At 41.2% G+C, this 21,184-nt stretch overlaps 1 protein-coding gene across 1 annotated transcript in view; it reads left to right on the top strand.

The window, feature by feature from the left end:
• The window catches only part of trim44 (tripartite motif containing 44), a 179,578-nt gene that overhangs the window by 34,957 nt on the left and 123,437 nt on the right, over nt 1-21,184 (top strand). The window contains exon 2 of the mRNA XM_060914990.1: nt 6,643-7,245. Coding sequence (XP_060770973.1) covers nt 6,733-7,245 — 513 coding nt within the window. The 5' untranslated portion in view covers nt 6,643-6,732. The remainder of the gene's footprint in view (nt 1-6,642; nt 7,246-21,184) is intronic.

Here is a 21,184-nt window from a genome sequence, read left to right as displayed (position 1 = left end):
TTTTCAGGCTGAGCTCCTCTCTTCGTATTCTTTCACCACTCGTTTTCTCGTTGTTCTTGAAGCATTTGCTTCTATTTGTTAACATTTTTCTTGATGGCGGGGAGACGGCAATGCCTTTTATCTATTTCTGTGTTTGAACAAAACAGCACACAAATTAACCATATTCGAAGATGGATTAAGCCTTGCTTGCATGAAAGACGGTGTCTGTCTGACCCCAGCTGTAATTATCACGTGATGCGTGATGTCATGCATAAAGGCTGTATAAACAGTGCGTGTCAGGCCTCAACACTAAGTTTTGACACCTTTTGCCCTGGCTTCAACCCCCCCCGAATTATTATATATATATATTTTTTATATATACAGGGGCGGCACGGTGGTGTAGTGGTTAGCACTGTCGCCTCACAGCAAGAAGGTCTGGGTTCGAGCCCAGTGGCCGGCGAGGGCCTTTCTGTGCGGAGTTTGCATGTTCTCCCCGTGTCCGCGTGGGTTTCCTCCGGGTGCTCCGGTTTCCCCCACAGTCCAAAGACATGCAGGTTAGGCTCATTGGTGGCTCTAAATTGACCGTAGGTGTGAGCATGAATGATCGTTTGTCTCTGTGTCAGCCCTGCAATGACCTGGTGACTTGTCCAGGGTGTACCCCGCCTAGGGTTGCAAAATTCCTGGGAATTTTCAGAGTGGAAAATTTCCATGGAAATTTTGGGAAACTTTTGGGAATTTTCAAAACCAACTCTACTTAAAAATTGATCCACAAAAATAAGGTCCTTTTATTCAGATTAGGATATTTCTCTGGGTCTCTGTTCTGTTCAGAAGAACATACAAGCAAAAACAAGCATGTAACTAATTAAACAATTGAGAAAATTAATAACCACCAAATGTTTTACAAAAACAATACGGGTTTTCCCTGGTACATGTATAATGAATTAAACAATAACCTTAGACTTTGTGAGAGCTTCTCTTCAAAAGCAACTTCAACTCTACTTATGATTTTGAAGACTGGTTCCTGTAACTTTTTTGTTTACTAATTACACTTCAACAGCTTGAATTCCTTTTTCATTTTGCAACTGGTTTGTAAACCATATCCTGTTAAGTAATTTGCTTGCAAATTATTGGATTAGAAGTAACGATTAGGGTCTACAATGCTATTAAAACAATGACGTTAAACAGCCTTGCTCCAGAGTCAAAGAAAAAAGTGGCACTAATATATTTTACAAGCAGCAAAACTTATTTCAAGACTACTAGTCATTAGAAATTTTAAATTTTAAATTGTTTTAATATTCCTTGTTATTTTATGATGTGATACCTTTGTGATTAAATCTGTAGACAAGTCTTCAAGTTTTGTAAAATTTTGTAATAAAAATGGTCAAAATTGAGTTTTTGCAAGATTTTTAGAAATCACTACTTGTTATGCAATGAGTTAGATTTCCAGTTAATTCTTACCAAAGGATCTACTCTAGAAAAATAATCTATTCAATTCAAAATTACTAGATATCTTGTCTGAGGGACACTTAATAGAAATCTATTGAAATGCAGATTCGAGAGGTCCCCAACACAAAAAAAATATTCAAAATATGTGTAGTAGACCAAAGGGTACAAGACCTTCTACATTTTTGTGGTAGGGAACTTGGGAATGCGCATTTGACCTTTGACAATTTTGACTGGATTTCTATTAAGTGTCCCTCGGACTAGATAATTGAGATTGAGAATAATCATTTTTCACTGAAAAATCGGAATGTAATACTAATATTGAAAAACTAAAAGCCTTTTATTAATTGGCCTTTAGCAATATGTCCTGTTCTTAATTAGCACAAAACGGTACATAATTGAAAGAAAGGCTTAACATGGGTTTTAATTTGTTTTTCTGGGTGATGAAATGTTTTAAAATGTTTAAAACTTAATAAATGCCAAAACTGAAAATTCCCAATGTTCCCGGGCCCTTCAAAATTCCCGAAAAGTTTCCACCCCTTTGCAACCCTAACCCCGCCTCTCACACATAGTCAGCTGGGATAGGCTCCAGCTTGCCTGCGACCCTGTAGAAGGATAAAGCGGCTAGAGATAAGGAGATGAGATGATATATATAATTTTTTATTTTATTTTATTTTTTTAAAAACATTTATTTCTGCAACAGAAGAACAAGACAAGTCCTGAAAACATGAAACGTAAATCAATATCATATATGTAAAACTTCTGCGTATGGTACAAGTACGTAATACGTCTTTTTATATAGAGTTTAGGACACAAAACCCGCTTTGTTTTGCCTATAACAATGACTAGCAATATTGCAAAGATGAATTATAAAACTAAAAACATTATAAAACAGGAGTCTGTACTGCAGTACTGTCTTATCATTCAGTTTGCCACTGCGTTTAGGAGGAAATTAAACAACATGTCCTCCACATCTACATCAGCTTCCTGTGCAGCCTCTGCAACTTGTGGACACCGTTTACGCTGTCCCTCCGTCCATCATAGGTGGACTGCCCTCTCAGCATTATATGCATCAAGATCTGGGCCTGTAGAACAGGGGTTTTCAACCTTTTCTGCTTTAAGGCCCACCTGTTCATACTTATACCGAGTCGGGGTCCATTAAAAAAGATCCCCAATTATTTTGGCTCATCTATTCTATTAGAATCTAATAATCTGTTGTAAAGTGTATTAATGGGATGCAACATCACTCCCTGTTACAGATGAGAATTTAAATAAATGCAATAAAAACAAATTTTTAGATTGTAGGTATTGTATTTAAAACTGTATGGATGTGCCAGAAGCCAAACCATTCATGCAGGGTGTTCTCAGTCACAAGGGATTAATGATCCAAAAGTGGAGTCTGGTCCATTAACACAAGAACTTATTGCCATGTTTGTGTTCAGCAAACAAGAATCAGAATTACTTTATTAATCCCCGGAGGGGAATTCAAATTTGCAACCAAGCTCCTGAATCAAAGAAGTAGTAAACATGTCTAAAAGCAAGTTATTAAAACCAAGAAGTACACTTAAAAAAAGTGGATATAGAAACCACTCAGTGAGATTAGATCCTTACACGCTAACAAAGAAGGATTTTTCCTATGAAAGAAAAATGTACCACCCAAATTTGACGAGTAGAATAAAATGTGATCATATTGTAGCTGGAACTAAATACAAAGACAATAGTTATGCATACTATTAATTAATTTAATGTGAATATAACTAAAAGATAATCAACAGATTTAAAGTTTTTTTCTCAAAAGATTGTGTATATTTTTAGCCTTTTGTATTTGTAATTATCTGTATCTATACATGCGTCACTCCACCAGCTCTGCTGATCAACTTGTTGTGTTTAAATAAAGTTATTCATTCATTATGAGTTGGAAAATTATCCATCCGTTGAGTTCCTGACATCTTAGACTACCTGGTGCTGCAGTCATCGTTCTACATGGACACACAGATGAAAACCTGGAAGAACATGGAAGAGTACAACTTTTATATGTGGCTGGGTTAAAGATCTGGGGATCAGGACGCTACAAGATAAATCCTGTACTGTTTTTGCCTGGGTAAATAGGAGTTTCTGGGCTTTTTGTCCACATCTTTGTGATGGCTGCTAGGACACTACAAGTTTTAGTATTGGGTGTAAATAAATGACTGCTGCTTGATTCCCAGTCCTCCCTGCTCTTCTCTTTCAGCATGCGTGCAATCTCCAGTCACTTTTGATTCTTTTGACTGCTGAGAATCCCTGGTCACCAATGCTACTTGATAGGGGGATGGTAAACACTATATGCACCACTTTAAGAACACGAGCACAAATGCGCACTCGTGCCTGAAGCGAGCCAATCGGAATCACCGTTACAAATTGGGAAGAAAAAAACAAAATGGCGATCACAGGGGAGGTGAGGATGCTGGTTAATACGTCTTGTTTTGTGTAATGTACTCAGTCAAAAATCATTTTCATGCTTAAAGAAGCCAACCATAGGTGTGCCCGGATGGGCCTAACTCGCTAAAATATTTCTACCCGAACGTTTTGTCATTCAGGCAATGCCTGGCGTTAAGGCTAGCGCGTACCATACTACAACAGCAGGGGTATATAAAATAACTTGCAAAGCAGTAAATGAAACCGAGACTAAGAAAACAGCCAAGACATAATGGCAGATACGTAGTGAGGGACGCTTTTAGGAACTGAAATAAAATATTAAAAAGCCTAATTTTTGTGGTGCTAGTTTGTAATATATGCTCATTCCAACTTGCCCGGTTGCCCACATATCCCACTTGCCCGAATGCATGTTTCACTTGCCCCAGGCAATCGGGCAGTCCTTAATGTCAAGCCCTGCTAGGCCTTCTGCACAAAACTTGGTCATTGTATTGTCAATTTTTTTGCTAACAAATTAGTAATAAGGTCAACTTAACACATTTTCTTCCAGACTTGCAGTACTCAAGTCCGACTCGTGCCCTAATTTTAAGGACCCGTGACTCAACTTGGACTTGAGCGCTGATGACTTGGACTCGTGCATTAGCTGCATTCAGACTCATAAATTGGAGACGAGGACTCGGATTTTTTCTTTATTTTTTGTAACACGCCATAATAATTTGGCATAAGGTATTTATATCTACATAAATTTTTGTACTAATTTCCTGCAAGAGTGTCACACCTGCACACCTTGGCACGTGCATCAGATAGACTTTTGGGCGCGCTCAAGACAGTGCATGTGTGCCAAGCGGACTCACTTGCATGCGGCGTAAACGACTCGCACCTGCACAGGATTAAGGCGCAATCAGTGTGCCTATATAAAAACTGTGAAAACACACTTACTTTGTGAAGTATTGAGTTGTGTTGCTGACACATTACTGAGCTTTATTTCCTTATTTGGGTTCCCGATCCCTGATTTTCCTGTTTCTTGTCTTTGATCCTGCCAAGTCTATGATAGCCTGTTTGTGCCTCGCTCGACCTACTGCCTGTTTTACGATTTTCCCTGCCATTCTGGATCGTTTACCTGTCTTCACTTGTATTAATAAACACACCTTCTGTGCTTACATCCGTCTCCCAACCATCTCACACTCTTCACACATCTTCAACATCTTCACACTCCCTGACAAAGAGAACACACATTCACCTGTTCATCCGGCATGTTCAGGAACAAACTAATGTTAATGGCGCTCAAACAGCCACCGTCAAATGGTGCGGTTGGAATCTTGTTCTTGGACACGACTCAGATCAACAGTGGACCCTTAATGACTTGGACTTGACTCGGACTTGAACACTGGGGACTAGATACTGGACTCGGACTCGAGGTTTAGTGACTCGACTACAACACCGTTTTCTTCTGACTGGAATTGTATCTCCTCTCTCATTTATCATGCGAATTCAGTTCTGATCTATGTTTTGGGTAGATCTTCCCGTGGGGAACAAAATTTAGTCCTTTCTGTCATAAACAATTAGTCATGGAGGTTGGTCCTCTCTCACATTGTCACATTTCAGTTCTGTTTGATGTTTTGGTAGTCATGGTGGTTTTAACGGCAGGCCAGATGAGCCACTACGTCTTTGACGTTCTGGTATTATACAGGGGTCTGCAAAAGTAGGTATACAGTAGGATTATACGCAAACAACAACAGCAGGATGAGTTCTACTTTCAGCAGGATGGGGCACCACCGCACTTCGCACTCAATGTGCATGCGCTACTTGACAAAGAATTTCCCAGCAGGTGGATTGGACATCAGGGAGCCGTTGACTGGCCACCGCGTTCGCCAGATCTCACGCCTGTGGACTTCTTTTTCTGGGGATGTGTAAAAGATAGGGTTTTCGCACGCAAGCCACGTTCTGTTGATGCCATGATTCAGTTCATACAGGAGGCTTGCCAGGAAATTGATGCTGATAAAGACCTTTGTGCCAGAGTGTGCATGGGTGTCCACACTCGACTAGTGGAGTGTGAGAATGCTGGGGGCAAAGAGTTTGAACATTTGAGGGATTAATATGTTTATTATTGATATGTTTGTATAATCTATAAAAACATTTTGTGTGTTTTCATTACTGTATATCTACTTTTGCAGCCCCCTGTATTATAATAGTAGAACTTTGTAGGACTCGATGCACTTGAGATGCTCCGAGCCAAACTCTTCCACCACTGTTGGAAAGTCCGCAGTATACTAAGTACTCTAATCTCACTGACACCGACCTGAAAGTCCACTAAGACTTCAGTTTCTGAGACGTTCACTTGGACTGTTACTGAATTTTGCAAGCTCTGTGTAAATAAGTGACATAAATATGATTCCTCCACCAGTCAATAGTAACACTTTACACTCCTTCAACATGCTGTATACTTTCTTTATGTGAACCAGAGTTCCTTCGAAAAATAAAATATTCAGTGGTGACTCCATGTTCTTGAGCCCGTTCCTCTGCCTAGACCCCATTTTGACTTGGTTTGTACAGAAGCTTAGAGACTGACTTGCAGGTGAACTTGACTCCAGCACTGTTGGAAGTGCAGGTTGGATGATCTCAGAACTTCAGGCATTGTTTACAGTTTCTCTGTTTTTGTTAGTAGTGGAGGAGAGAACAGTCAGAGTGATTTAGCACAGCAAGCTTGGGCTCAGCTGTGGAAAGCTGAGTAAAGTACATTTGTTCTGTGTGTGTTTACCGTGTCCCTGGAGTTGTGGCTATTTTTAAATTCCTCTTTTCTCCCTCTAGGCTTCCCTGGGACCTCTCTCTCTCTCTCTCTCTCTCTCTCTCTCTCTCTCTCTTCCCAGACTGCTACCCCTCCTTCTACCTTTCTCCAATATGAACCCTCCAGGAGCATGCTGCGATAGACGCAGTGATGAAGATGACCTGCCTCAGATGGACGGCACATGTGACGCATGTGAACCAGATGAACCGCAGCTGGCTACGCAAATGTGTGTGATTTGCCGCTTTGCCTTCTGCATGGTCCATGCCGAAAAACACACACGCAGCACCAGACATCCGCTTCAGCCCTACACCCCACCCGAACCTAGAGTAAATGCCAATGCTCACATCAATGCCCAACCCGAGGCAAATGAGAACCAGCTGGAGGAGGCCGAGGCTGCTGGGGGTGGAGGTGAAGGAATGGAGGAGCAGGGCGAGGAGCAGAGTGCGTCTGAATCAGGAAAGAGAGACACAGTGACCGTGGAAAGACTGAGGTGCAAGGAACATGGACAGGAGGGCTCACTGTACTGCAAACAGGATGAAAAGATCGTGTGTGTGTTGTGTGCTGTACAGGGAGATCACCGAGGACATGAGATCATCACACTCCGGGAAGCCTACATGTGGCAGAAGGTGAGTGTGAGCTGATGGCCTTGATCTAACATCAGTGCCATCATATTCTCTAAAAATGGAAATAAAATTTTAATTACTTAAATGATTAATACTTGGAATGTTGGTAGGTTTGCAAAATAATAATTTTAGCATAGACGAGAATCTTTATTTATTTACCCCGAGTAGTGTTTAAAAAAAATGAATAAAACTTATCGTCACATGAGAATAATTTACTCTTTTTTGTTGCCATAAGCCTTTAAGCAATTAATCATTTAGCCATAGAAAACAGTGCCCAACACACACACACACACACACACACACACACACACACACACACACACACACACACACACAGTGTCCTCCATGATTATTGGCACCCCTTGTTAAAAAATTAATAAAAAGGATTAGAGAAAAATCCCCCTTTTGGTGAAGTCACTTCATCTCACAAATCCCTCATCAAGAAATATTTTCAACAAAAACACGTGCTACTATTATTGGCACCCCTGCATTTAATACTTTATAAAACCTCCCCTTGCCAGTAAAACAGCACTGAGTCTCTCCTGGAATATTTTTGAGTATAAATACGGGGGTGATTATAGGAAATCGCACAAACTGATTGGTCGAGAAATTCAAACTATTTCTCGATAATCACCTCAAGCGACTCAGCAAAATGGCGGCCAATCGCTTTGTCACCATAAGAAAGAAAGAAAGCACAACTTTATTTATCACACACTTGTGAAATTTCCTCTCTGCATTTAACCCATCTGAAGCAGTGAACACACACATGCGCACACACACACATGAGCAGTGAACACACACACATATCCAGAGCAGTGGGCAGCCATGCCAACAGCGCCCGGCGAGCAGTTGGGAGTTAGGTGCCTCGCTCAAGGGCACCTCAGCCCAAGGCCGTCCCATATTAACCTAACCGCATGTCTTTGGACTGTGGGGGAAACCCACGCAGACACGGGGAGAACGTGCAAACTCCACACAGAAAGGCCCTCGCCGGCTGCTGGGCTCGAACCCAGAACCTTCTTTCTGTGAGGCGACCGTGCTAACCACTACACCACCGTGCCGCCCAAGTGAGGAAGAATTACAAATTATGAAAGAAAATCCTGTTCCTAAAAGCACTAAAAATGCTACGAAGTTTGGTCTAAAACTATTCAAAGGTAAGGTGGACTTGGGTCCTCTTCCAGGCGAGTCTGTAACAGTTCCAGTTGGTGTCCACTTTATTATTATTGCCCTAACAGTAGAAATGAGCATTTTCAGGTGAGCAGATATATATATACAGTGGTGCTTGAAAGTTTGTGAACCCTTTACAATTTTCTATATTTCTGCATAAATATGACCTAAAACATCATCAGATTTTCACACAAGTCCTAAAAGTAGATAAAGAGAACCCAGTTAAACAAATGAGACAAAAATATTATACTTGGTCATTTATTTATTGAGGAAAATGATCCAATATTACATATCTGTGAGTGGCAAAAGTATGTGAACCTTTGCTTTCAGTATCTGGTGTGACCCCCTTGTGCAGCAATAACTGCAACTAAACGTTTCCGGTAACTGTTGATCAGTCCTGCACACCGGCTTGGAGGAATTTTAGCCCATTCCTCCGGAGAGAACAGCTTCAACTCTGGGATGTTGGTGGGTTTCCTCACATGAACTGCTCGCTTCAGGTCCTTCCACAACATTTCGATTGGATTAAGGTCAGGACTTTGACTTGGCCATTCCAAAACATTAACTTTATTCTTCTTTAACCATTCTTTGGTAGAACGACTTGTGTGCTTAGGTTCGTTGTCTTGCTGCATGACCCACCTTCTCTTGAGATTCAGTTCATGGACGGATGTCCTGACATTTTCCTTTAGAATTTGCTGGTATAATTCAGAATTCATTGTTCCATCAATGATGGCAAGCCGTCCTGGCCCAGATGCAGCAAAACAGGCCCAAACCATGATACTACCACCACCATGTTTCACAGATGGTATAAGGTTCTTATGCTGGAATGCAGTGTTTTCCTTTCTCCAAATATAATGCTTCTCATTTAAACCAGAAAGTTCTATTTTGGTCTCATCCGTCCACAAAACATTTTTCCAATAGCCTTCTGGCTTGTCCACGTGATCTTTAGCAAACTGCAGACGAGCAGCAATGTTCTTTTTGGAGAGCAGTGGCGTTATCCTTGCAACCCTGCCATGCACACCATTGTTGTTCAGTGTTCTCCTGATGGTGGACTCATGAACATTAACATTAGCCAATGTGAGAGAGGCCTTCAGTTGCTTAGAAGTTACCCTGGGGTCCTTTGTGACCTTGCCAACTATTACACGCCTTGCTCTTGGAGTTATCTTTGTTGATCGACCACTCCTGGGGAGGGTAACAATGGTCTTGAATTTCCTCCATTTGTGCACAATCTGTCTGACTGTGGATTGGTGGAGTCCAAAGTCTTTAGAGATGGTTTTGTAACCTTTTCCAGCCTGATGAGCATCAACAACACTTTTTCTGAGGTCCTCAGAAATCTCCTTTGTTCATGCCATGATACACTTCCACAAACGTGTTGTGAAGATCAGACTTTGATAGATCCCTGTTCTTTAAATAAATCAGGGTGCCCACTCACACCTGATTGTCATCCCATTGATTGAAAACACCTGACTCTAATTTCACCTTCAAATTAACCGCTAATCCTAGAGGTTCACATACTTTTACCACTCACAGATATGTAATATTGGATCATTTTCCTCAATAAATAAATGAGCAAGTATAATATTTTTGTCTCATTTGTTTAACTGGGTTCTCTTTATCTACTTTTAGGACTTGTGTGAAAATCTGATGATGTTTTAGGTCATATTTATGCAGAAATGTAAATTCTAAAGGGTTCACAAACTTTCAAGCACCACTCTGTGTGTGTGTGTGTGTGTGTGTGTGTGTGTGTGTGTATATATATATATATATATATATATATATATATATAATGTATAATTTTTTTTTAAAATAACCATTCCCTGACTGATGAAGGCCAACACACTTCTCCCTCATTTGGTATGTGTTCTCTTATCTTTCTGTAGCAGTTCGTATGGGTGGGTGGAGCACAGATGGACGGCAGGCCAGAACTGAGTTCACAAAACTCTTTTATTTTCACTTTTCAGTGTAAATTTTACTCTCTCAGCCACACACGCAGGCACACACTCAAGTCGTCTGGTTGGGGAGAGAGCTCCCTCTGCTCTCACTCTCTCTCCTTAAATAGGGCACAGTCACTGGGAAGACACACACAAACAGGTTAATTCATGTCAGGTGTAGTGATTCTGCCACTTACCTTCCCTGACTCCGCCTTCCTGTCACAGACCGGCGCTTGACCACGCCCCTGCTGCCACACTTTCCCATATTGATGGATGATATGCCTTGTGTCCAAAATCACTCACTACTCACTATGTAGGGCACTATATAGTGAGGACACCATTTTGTAGCACTGTCCGAAACAACAGTGAGGATTATTACACCCTATATAGTGCACTCAAAGTATCCCACAATGCATCACGAAAAGTAGTGTACAACCGATGGTCACTAACCAAGCAATATATCCCATCATGCATTGCGGTCACGCTGAAAGAAATCAAATTAAAAGTCTCAGATTTGATTTAATAAAAGGCAGCGGCAAAGAAGAAAGTATTCAGCCTTGATTTTAAAAAACTGAAAGATGCAGCTACTTTGTATTGATTAATGCGGGAAATACGCTCCATATAATATGGATTTATAAAAAAATACATGCATGTATTTATTATTTTGAAAACCCACCAGCTGGCTGATATGGCACGTTTTAATTGTGCGACAGTAATGACGCAAATGCCAGTGTGACGGACTAGAGTCCGAAAGTGGTTTTTGGTTGTTTTTTTTTTTTTTTTTTTTATTTTACCAATGAGCTCACTATATAGCCCTCTATATACTAATTCCGTGTATAGGGAGTAATGAACGAGTGAGCGATTTCGGACACACGGTAAGAGAATTTGTCCTCTGTGTCACCTCATATTTGTCCCCCAGTTAATCAGGAGGTTATGGATTACAGTTTGAAAGTTCCTACACACTCCAGTCAACTCAAAAATGTACAATTTAAATGGGAAACATGCTTCAGTTGCATTGCGTTCACTATCATTTCCAGGGGTGCCAATAATAGAGGCACATGTGTCACTCGTGAATATATTTACCACTCGAAGATAAACTTCACATCTTCACGAATATGTATTTTTATATATATATATATATATATATATATATATATATATATATATATATATATATATAAATAAAAATAAGAAAGACATCTGAAAATACAGTATATTGCCATAAATGACAGTAATTTATTCATTTTACTTCATTAAGGAATAAGCCAAAAATATTGAAAAGCTTGAAATATTGAAAAGCTTTCTGCAGATTTACATTAAGCAACTAATTCTAAAATATGGCATCCTAAACACGTGAATCTGAAGTTTTTACCTGCAGTATGTATGTATGCATACTGATTATTCTGTTAATGCAAACCAAACTACCATTCAGTTTCACTCCAGGGTTAAACAAGTGCATCCTCAACAATACTGTATCTTGCATCAGCTACAACAGTCTTGGAATTTCAGATAAGATGTTCTCACTCTCTCTGTGTTAACTTTGCAGTCGTGTGCAGTTTCTTCACAGGTTTACACACAGTGTTATACGGAACACCACACTTCATCCGCTCGCATAATGTAAAATGAAATGTAGAGAAAAATCTTGATTTGAATTCACCTGATCACAATATGACACACAGTTTCCATCACAAGATTGCATTCTGGCATTTTAATTAAAGAATCAATCCGACTGTTTGGATTCAGTTTTATGAAGTCCACTAAATTTGTAACCCACAATGTCGAGGAAAACCAAAACTTTGTAACCAGAATACAATCCATGCTGATATGTGTTTTTATTGCAGTGTTTTTATTTCAAATTGAGAAGGCATACGATAGAGTGCCGAGAGATGAGTTATGGTATTGTATGAGAAAGAGTGGAGTGAATGAGAAGTATATTAGAGCGGTGCAAGACATGTATGAGAACAGTGAAACAGCAGTGAGGTGTGCAGTTGGAACGACTGAATGGTTCAAGGTGAAGGTGGGACTCCATCAAGGATCTGCTTTGAGTCCTTTCTTGTTTGACATAGTGATGGATAGCTTGATGGACGAAGTGAGGCAAGAGTCACCATGGAACATGATGTTTGCAGAGGATATTGTGATATGTGGTGAAAGTAGAAAGGAGCTTGAGCTGGGTTTGGAGAGATGGAGGGATGCATTGGAATGAAGAGGAAATGAAGGTGAGCAGGAGCAAAACGTGCATCAATGAGAATGGGGATGAGAGTGTAGTGAAGATGTAAGGTGCTGATGTAAAGAAAGTTGGTGAATTCAAGTACTTGGGGTCAACTGTGCAGGAAAATGGGGGCTGTGATAGTGAGGTGAGAAAGAGAGTGCAGGCAGGGTGGAGCAGTTGGAGAAGGATTTCAGGAGTCATTTGTGATTGGAAAGTCCCAGCAAAAGTGAAAGGTAAGACGTATAAGACAGTAGTAAGACCAGCTGTGATGTATGGATTGGAGACCGTACCCTTAACGAAGAGACAGGAGGCGGAGTTGGAGGTGGCGGAGTTGAGGATGTTAAGGTTTGCGATGGGAGTGACAAGGTTGGACAGGATAAGGAACGAGCACATCAGAGGGACGGCACATGTGGAGAGCTTGGGAATTAAGCTAAGAGAGATGAGACTGAGATGGCATGGGCACATCCTGAGAAGAGATGCAGAGCATGTTGGAAGGAGAATGTTGAGGATGGAGCTGCCAGGCATACGGAAACGAGGAAGGCCAAAGAGGAGATACATGGATGTGGTGAGAGAGGACATGAAAGTGGCAGGTGTGGTAGAGAAGGATGCGGAAGACAGGGAGCGATGGAGACGAAACATCCGCTGTGGCGACCCCTAATTGGGAGCAGCCAAAAGAAGAAGTTTTATTTCAAATTTAGTGGATATTAAAGTGGAATTACCTAGTTTACAAAACATAGTGTGAACACTCACAAAGCAAACACATCATTCTACATATAATGTTTTACTGAAGGTTGCTGCCTCAGAGTATGACCTTTTCCACTGGGCAGTAACTCCTGAACAGGTTCACATACTGCAAGCATAGAAAGTTTATACTTTCACCCTTCTCATGTTCAGGATCAATGTTATATATACACACATCTACATATCTAGGCCAATACAGTCACCTCCGAAAGTATTGGAACGACAAGGCCAGTTCTTTTGTTTTTGCTAAACACAAGACATTTGGGTTTGAGATCAAAAGATGAATATGAGATGAGAGATCAGAATTTCAGCTTTCATTTCCTGATGTTAAACAATTTAGAACATGACACCTTAGGTGGCTGACCACCTAACTTTTTGGTGAGCAAAAGTATTGGAATGGATAGTGTTAACGTAAATAATTAAGTTATTCCACAAAATTCAAGTCATACATGACCTGATAGCCCGTGAGGCACGTAGGGCCGACTTAGCTATAAGCCATGTACGACGAGATTGAGTGGAATAACTGTTTTATTCTGTCCACGTTCACTGGATTTTGAGAAGCAGAGCATTTTTAGTTTTGTTTTTTGCAAATTCGATAAATAAAAACTTCATACAAAACGTCCGACAAAATCATTTCTGCTTAGAATGTAAACAAACCAGCAAAATGACAGTAGCAATTTGTGAAAAATTCTATAATAATTCTTGAAAAATAAAAAAGATACATTCTTACCATCAAATACTTTTATTCCATATTTTGTTGCTTCCTTTTTTTGGTATTTTTTGGAGTTTTATTCTTCTTTAGGGTTTTTTGGCAGTTGGCAAACCAACTTAAAGGTGAATTACTGACTAGGCTGGAGTGTGGAACAAGAGATATTGGGAGGGGGACTATATTCTTTTAGCTATTTCAGTTTCTTTTAAATACGTGATAATTTTTGGGTTTTGTTTTCAAGTAGAGTTTTTATTTCGTCCTCGGTTGGTTCAGCAACACACTGTACCATTTTGTTTTTCTCTACTCATGGTATATGAGCTGATTGGCTGCTCTACTACTAGGCTATCAGAGTGTGTGATTGCTTATATCCAGTGAATGTAGATAGCGTAACACTCAATATTTGTTGCATATCCCTCACTTGCAATAACTGCATCAAACTAGCGACCCACTGATATCACCAGACTGTTGCATTTTTCTTTTATGATGCTTTTTGCAGTTTCTTTCAGTTGCTGTTTGTTTTGGGGCGGTTTCTCCCTTCATCCTCCTCTTCAGGATTTGAAATGCATGCTCAATTGGGTTACGGTCTGCTGATTGACTTGATAGTCTAAAACCGTCATTGTCTTGCTGCATGACAAAGTTCTTCCAAATTAGTTTGGATGCATGTCTCTGTAAATTGGCAGACAGAATATTTCTGTCAGCTTCTGAATTCATTCTGCTGCTACTATCATGAGTTACATCATCAATAAAAATTAGTGAGCCCAGGAACAGATTGCATCTTCTGGTATGGCAGCTATATTTCTGTTTTCAAAGTCTTCTTTGAATACTGGATTCTGATGCCTTCACTCCTCCCCTGTGGAGACTGTTGGTGATGACACTGATTGTTGCTTTGGGGCTTTTCTTTGCAGCTCTTGCAATGCTTCTGTCATCGCCTGCTGGTGTTTTTCCTGGCTGACCTGTTTGATGTCTGGTTGTTAGTATACCAGTGGTTTTTCTTTCTTTTTTTCAGTACATTTCAAATTGCTGGATTGGCTGTGTGTGGTGCTTGTGCACTGGCTCTGATAGAGCTTCCCTCTTTTCTCAGCTTCTAAATGGTTTGCTTTTCTCCCATAGAGAGCTCTCTGATCTTCACAGGTGAAACCCAGGGCTGAAACCAAGAGTAGACATTCAGAACTGTTAATCGTTTAAACAATCCATCTAACAGAGCACATCTGGACAACAAGAAATACAGTGGGGCAAAAAAGTATTTAGTCAGCCACCAATTGTGCAAGTTCTCCCACTTCAAAAGATGAGAGAGGCCTGTAATTTTCATCATAGGTACACTTCAACTATGAGAGACAGAATGGGGGGAAAGAATCCAGGAAATCACATTGTAGGATTTTTAATGAATTAATTGGTAAATTCCTCGGTAAAATAAGTATTTGGTCACCTACAAACAAGCAAGATTTCTGTCTCTCACAGACCTGTAACTTCTTCTTTAAGAGGCTCCTCTGTCCTCCACTCGTTACCTGTATTAATGGCACCTGTTTGAACTTGTTATCAGTATAAAAGACACCTGTCCACAACCTCAAACAGTCACACTCCAAACTCCACTATGGCCAAGACCAAAGAGCTGTCAAAGGACACCAGAAACAAAATTGTAGACCTGCACCAGGCTGGGAAGACTGAATCTGCAATAGGTAAGCAGCTTGGTGTGAAGAAATCAACTGTGGGAGCAATTATTAGAAAATGGAAGACATGCAAAACCACTGATAATCTCCCTCGATCTGGGGCTCCACGCAAGATCTCACCCTGTGGGGTCAAAATGATCACAAGAACGGTGAGCAAAAATCCCAGAACCACATGGGGGGACCTAGTGAATGACCTGCAAAGAGCTGGGACCAAAGTAACAAAGGCTACCATCAGTAACACACTACGCCGCCAGGGACTCAAATCCTGCAGTGCCAGACGTGTCCCCCTGCTTAAACCAGTACATGTCCAGGTCCGTCTGAAGTTTGCTAGAGAGCATATGGATGATCCAGAAGAGGATTGGGAGAATGTCATATGGTCAGATAAAACCAAAATAGAACTTTTTGGTAAAAAGTCAACTTGTCATGTTTGGAGGAGAAAGAATGCTGAGTTGCATCCAAAGAACACCATACCTACTGTGAAGCATGGGGGTGGAAACATCATGCTTTGGGGCTGTTTTTTCTGCAAAGGGACCAGGACGACTGATCCATGTAAAGGAAAGAATGAATGGGGCCATGTATCGTGAGATTTTGAGTGAAAACCTCCTTCCATCAGCAAGGGCATTGAAGATGAAACGTGGCTGGGTCTTTCAGCATGACAATGAAACACACCGTTCAGGCAACGAAGGAGTGTCTTCGTAAGAAGCATTTCAAGGTCCTGGAGTGGCCTAGCCAGTCTCCAGATCTCAACCCCATGGAAAATCTTTGGAGGGAGTTGAAAGTCCGTGTTGCCCAGCGACAGCCCCAAAACATCACTGCTCTAGAGGAGATCTGCATGGAGGAATGGGCCAAAATACCAGCAACAGTGTGTGAAAACCTTGTGAAGACTTACAGAAAACGTTTCACCTCTGTCATTGCCAACAAAGGGTATATAACAAAGTATTGAGATGAACTTTTTTTATTGACCAAATACTTATTTTCCACCATAATTTGCAAATAAATTCTTTAAATATCAGACAATGTGATTTTCTGGATTTTTTTTCTCATTTTGTCTCTCATAGTTGAGGTATACCTATGATGAAAATTACAGGCCTCTCTCATCTTTTTAAGTGGGAGAAATTACACAATTGGTGACTGACTAAATACTTTTTTGCCCCACTGTATCTCAGTCGCATGTGCCAATATTTGTGATCACTTGTTAAATGTGTGGGTTCAAAGAAACAGGTGCCATGTTCTAAGTTGTTTAACACATCTAGATCTAACACAGCTTTTAGCAGGAAATAAAAGCTGAAATTCTTATTTATCATCATCTTTTGATCTCAAACGTCTTCAGTGTACAGCAAAAACAAAAGAACTGTTCCAATACTTTTGGAGTTGGCTGTGTTCATGTCTTGACTTTCCAAAAATCATCAAAGATAAGTCATTCAAAATTGTCTCTCTAAAAATGAATGAAACATAGAGTTGGTTTGAAATTATTTGATTTGCCTTACCATCCGAATCCAAACTACAGTATTTGGAGCGTATAACTGTAAGGCACTATGAACTAACTGTATTCGATCCTAAAGTGGCTACATTGGAATGGCTCCACTTACAGAGAAGTATCTTGTAATCCCTCGAAAAAAAACTACCCGAAATGTCATTTTTAGGTAATGCAGGAAAAGGCAGGAGAGTGGAATTGACACTTGGAGCTTTAAATGTTGGCACTATGAGTAGTAAAGGAAGAGAACTGGCTGACATGATGGAGAGGAGATTGACTGACATCCTGTATGTACAAGAAACAAAGTGGAAGGGAAGTAAGGCCAGGAACATCTGAGGTGGTTTCAAGCTTTTCTGTCATTGTGTGGATCAGAGGAGAAATGCTATGGATCCTGAATGAATCCTGAATGAAGAGTGTGTTGGAGGTAAAGAGAGTGAGTGACTGAGTGATGAGTGTGAAGCTGGAAATCGAAGGGATGATGATGCACATTGTCAGTGCATATACCCCTCAAGTGGGGTGCAAGATAGAGGAGGACAAAGAATTCTGGGGTGAATTGGATGAAGTGGTTGAAAAGATACCAAAAACCACTTGGGGTGATGAGGAGGTCATGGGTAGGTATAGAGTGAAGCAGGGAAATGTAGAAGGGCAGATGGTGGTGGAGTTCACAAAGAGGATGGAAATGGCTGTGATGAATACATACTTGAAGAAGAAAGAAGCGCATAGAGTAACATAATATAAGAGTGGAGGAAAGTGTTCTCAGGTGGACTATATTTTATGTCGGAGATGCAATCTGAAGGAGATTGGAGACTGCAAAGTGATAGGAGGGGAGAGTGTAGCTAAGCAGCATCGGATGGTGGTTGGGAGGATGATGGTAGAGGTAAAGAAAATAAAGAAAGAGAAAAATCAAATGGTGGAAGTTGAAGGAGGATGATTGCAAGTCAGAATTTAGGGATATGGTGCGACAGACTTTGGGTGAAGAGGTATTAGATGATTGGACAACTATTGCAGAAGTGGTGAGGGAGACAGCTAGGAAGGTGCTGGGAGTGACATCAGGACAAAGAAAGGAAGACAAGGAGACTTGAGGGTGGAATGAGGAAGTCCAGGAGAGTATAAGGAGGAGGAAGTTTGCAAAGCAAAACTGGGATAAAAAGAGAGCTCAAGAGAGCAGACAAGAATACAAGGAGATCCGAGGGAAAGCAAAGAGAGCAGAAGTAAAGGAAAAGGCATATGATGAACTATATGAAAGGTTAGACACTAAAGATGGAGAAAAGGACCTGTACCGATTAGACAGAGATATCCACAAGCACCGGCGACTGGCGGTTTTCTCCGCTTACACAGACGGTCTGCGCTGGCTATGTCGATCCCAGAAAAAAAAAAAAAACTTGACTTTCAATGTTCAAGTGATTTATATCATCTCTGCTGCCCATAATTTGATGCAAATCCAATTATTCCACCATGAAATTGTCTTCGATTCAGATCATGACCTGAAGTGACACCATATTTGTTGATCAATTCTTGCGCCCTGATTGGCTGAGCCGGACCATGTGACCACACTGGTGTAGTTCTGTTACAGAGCCAGGCAGTATACTACAGAGAGTAACTGAGAAAGCCAAGCGCACAAACATCTGGAGGTAAATTTCATACATATTTTGCAAGTATTTTACAGGGAAGTGGTTAATAATTTATTCATTGAGAATGCACCAGAAGCCACCAGAAGGCATGTAAATTTCAAATTTTTCTGGGGGCAGGGTGGGGTGGGCAGGGCATGCCCCCTCTAGCATTAGTGCACCTTTGGTGCGCTGCGGTGGCTTTACCACCACAAATTCCAGAGCCACCTACTACTTTTTTTAGCCGGCTACTTCTGATTTTCTGGAGAGCCCTGATGAGCTCAAGCCGGAAAGGATGTGCAGCAGATTAGGCTGATAAAGGATGCAAATGGAAATGTCCCGACAAGTGAAGAGTGTGTTGAGAAAGTGGATATAGTACTTTGAGAAGCTGATGAATGAAGAAAATGACAGAGAGAGACGGTTGGCCGAGGTGGAGATAGTGAATCAGGAAGTGTAACAGATTAGCAAGGAGGAAGTAAGGACAGCTGTGAAGAGAATGAAAAGTGGTAAGGCAGCTGGGCCAGATGATATACCAGTGGAGGCAGGGAGATGCTTAGGAGAAATGGCAATTGACTTTTTGACTAAATTGTTTAACAAGATCTTAGAAAGTGAGAGGATGCCTGAGGAGTGGAGAAGAAGTATACTGGTTTCAACATTCAAAAACAAAGTGATGTTCAGTGCTGTAGTAACTAGAGGCATAAAGTTGAGCATCCACAGCATGAAGTTATAAGAAAGAGTAGTGGAAGTGAGGGGAAGAGGAGATGTGGAGATATGTGAGCAGCAATATGGTTTCATGCCAAGAAAGAGTACTACAGATGCCATATTTGCTTTGAGAATGTTGATGGAAAAGTATAGAGAAGGCCAGAAGAAGCTGCATTGTGTTTGTGGATTTCGAGAAGCCATATGACAGGGTGCTGAGAGAGTTGTGGTACTGCATGAGGAAATCAGGAGTGGTGGAGAAGTATGTGAGATTGGTACAGGATATGTATAAAGACAGTGTGACGGCAGTGAGATGCGCAGTAGGAATTACGGAGTCGTTTCAAGTGGATGTTGGATTGCACCAGGGCTCAGCCCTAAGCCCTTTCTTGTTTGCAATGGTAATGTACAGGCTGGCAGATGACATCAGGCAAGAGGCCCCACGGACAATGATGTTTGCAGATGATATTGTGATCTGTAGTGAGAACAGGGAGCAAGTGGAAGGAAACTTAGACATGAAGGTGTGCATTAGAAAGAAGGGGAATAAAAGTCAGTCGGAGCAAGACGGAGGACATGTCTGTGAATGAGGGTGAGGACAGTGGAATGGTACAGCTATAAGGAGTAGAGGTGGTCAAAGCAGAAGAGTTAAGATATCTGGGGTCAACTGTACAAAGCAATAGCAAATGCGGAAGAGAAGTGAAGAAGAGAGTGCAAGCAGGTTGGAATGGCTGGAGGAGAGTGTCAAGAGTGATTTGTGGCAGAAGGTTGCCAGCAAGAGTGAAAGGGAAAGTGTACAAGACCGTAGTAAGAGCAGCGATGTTGTACGGTTTGGAGACCGTGGCACTGACAAAAAGACAGGAGGTTGAACTGGAAGTAATGGAGCTGAAGATGCTGAGATGAGTATATTAGAGGGACAGCACATGTAGGATGGCTTGGAGACAAAGTGAGAGAGGCGAGATTGAGATGGTTTGGACACGTACAGAGGAGAGATACAATGGGAAAAGGCTGCTGCAGATGGAGTTGCCAGGTAGAAGGAAAAGAGGAAGACCAAAGATGAGATTTATGGATGCAGAAATGTCCACAAGTGCCGGCGACCGGTGGTTTTCTCCAACTATGCAGACAGTCTACTTGTTCCCAGAAAAAAACAAAACTTGCCTTTCAATGTTCAAGCGATTTATGTTGTCTCCGCTGACCATAATTTGCTGCAAATCCAATTATTCCACCACAAAATTGTCTTCGATTCGGGTCTAGCATGACTGGAAGCAATGCCATATTTGTTGATTGATTCTTGCGCTCTGATTGGCTGAGCTGGACCATGTGACCATGCCGTAGCGTATGTAGTTATGTTGCACCCTGTAGTTATGTTACAGATCCAAGCAACATACTACAGAGGGTAGCTGAGAAAGCCAAGCACACACACATCTGGAGGGAAGTTTCATACATATTTTTTAAGTATTTTACAGGGAAATGGGTAGTAATTTATTCATTGAGAATGCACCAGAAGCCACCAGGAGGCATGTAAATTTCAAAATTTTCTGGGGTGGGCATCCCCCCAGACCCCCTAGCATTAGTGCACCAATGCAAATTCCAGAGCCACCTAACAACTAGTACAGATTTTCTAGAGAACCCTGTAGATGTGGTGAAGGAGGACATGAGGATGGTTGGTGTGACAGAAGAAGATACAGAGGACAGGAGGAGATGGAGGGACATTATCTGCTGTGGCAACCCCTAATGGGAACAGCCGAAA

This window comes from Neoarius graeffei, chromosome 2 (assembly GCF_027579695.1).
Source record: "Neoarius graeffei isolate fNeoGra1 chromosome 2, fNeoGra1.pri, whole genome shotgun sequence".
Taxonomy (NCBI): domain Eukaryota; kingdom Metazoa; phylum Chordata; class Actinopteri; order Siluriformes; family Ariidae; genus Neoarius; species Neoarius graeffei.
The sequence above is the reverse complement of the archived record's forward strand: the minus strand, read 5'-3'. Positions and strand labels throughout refer to the sequence as shown.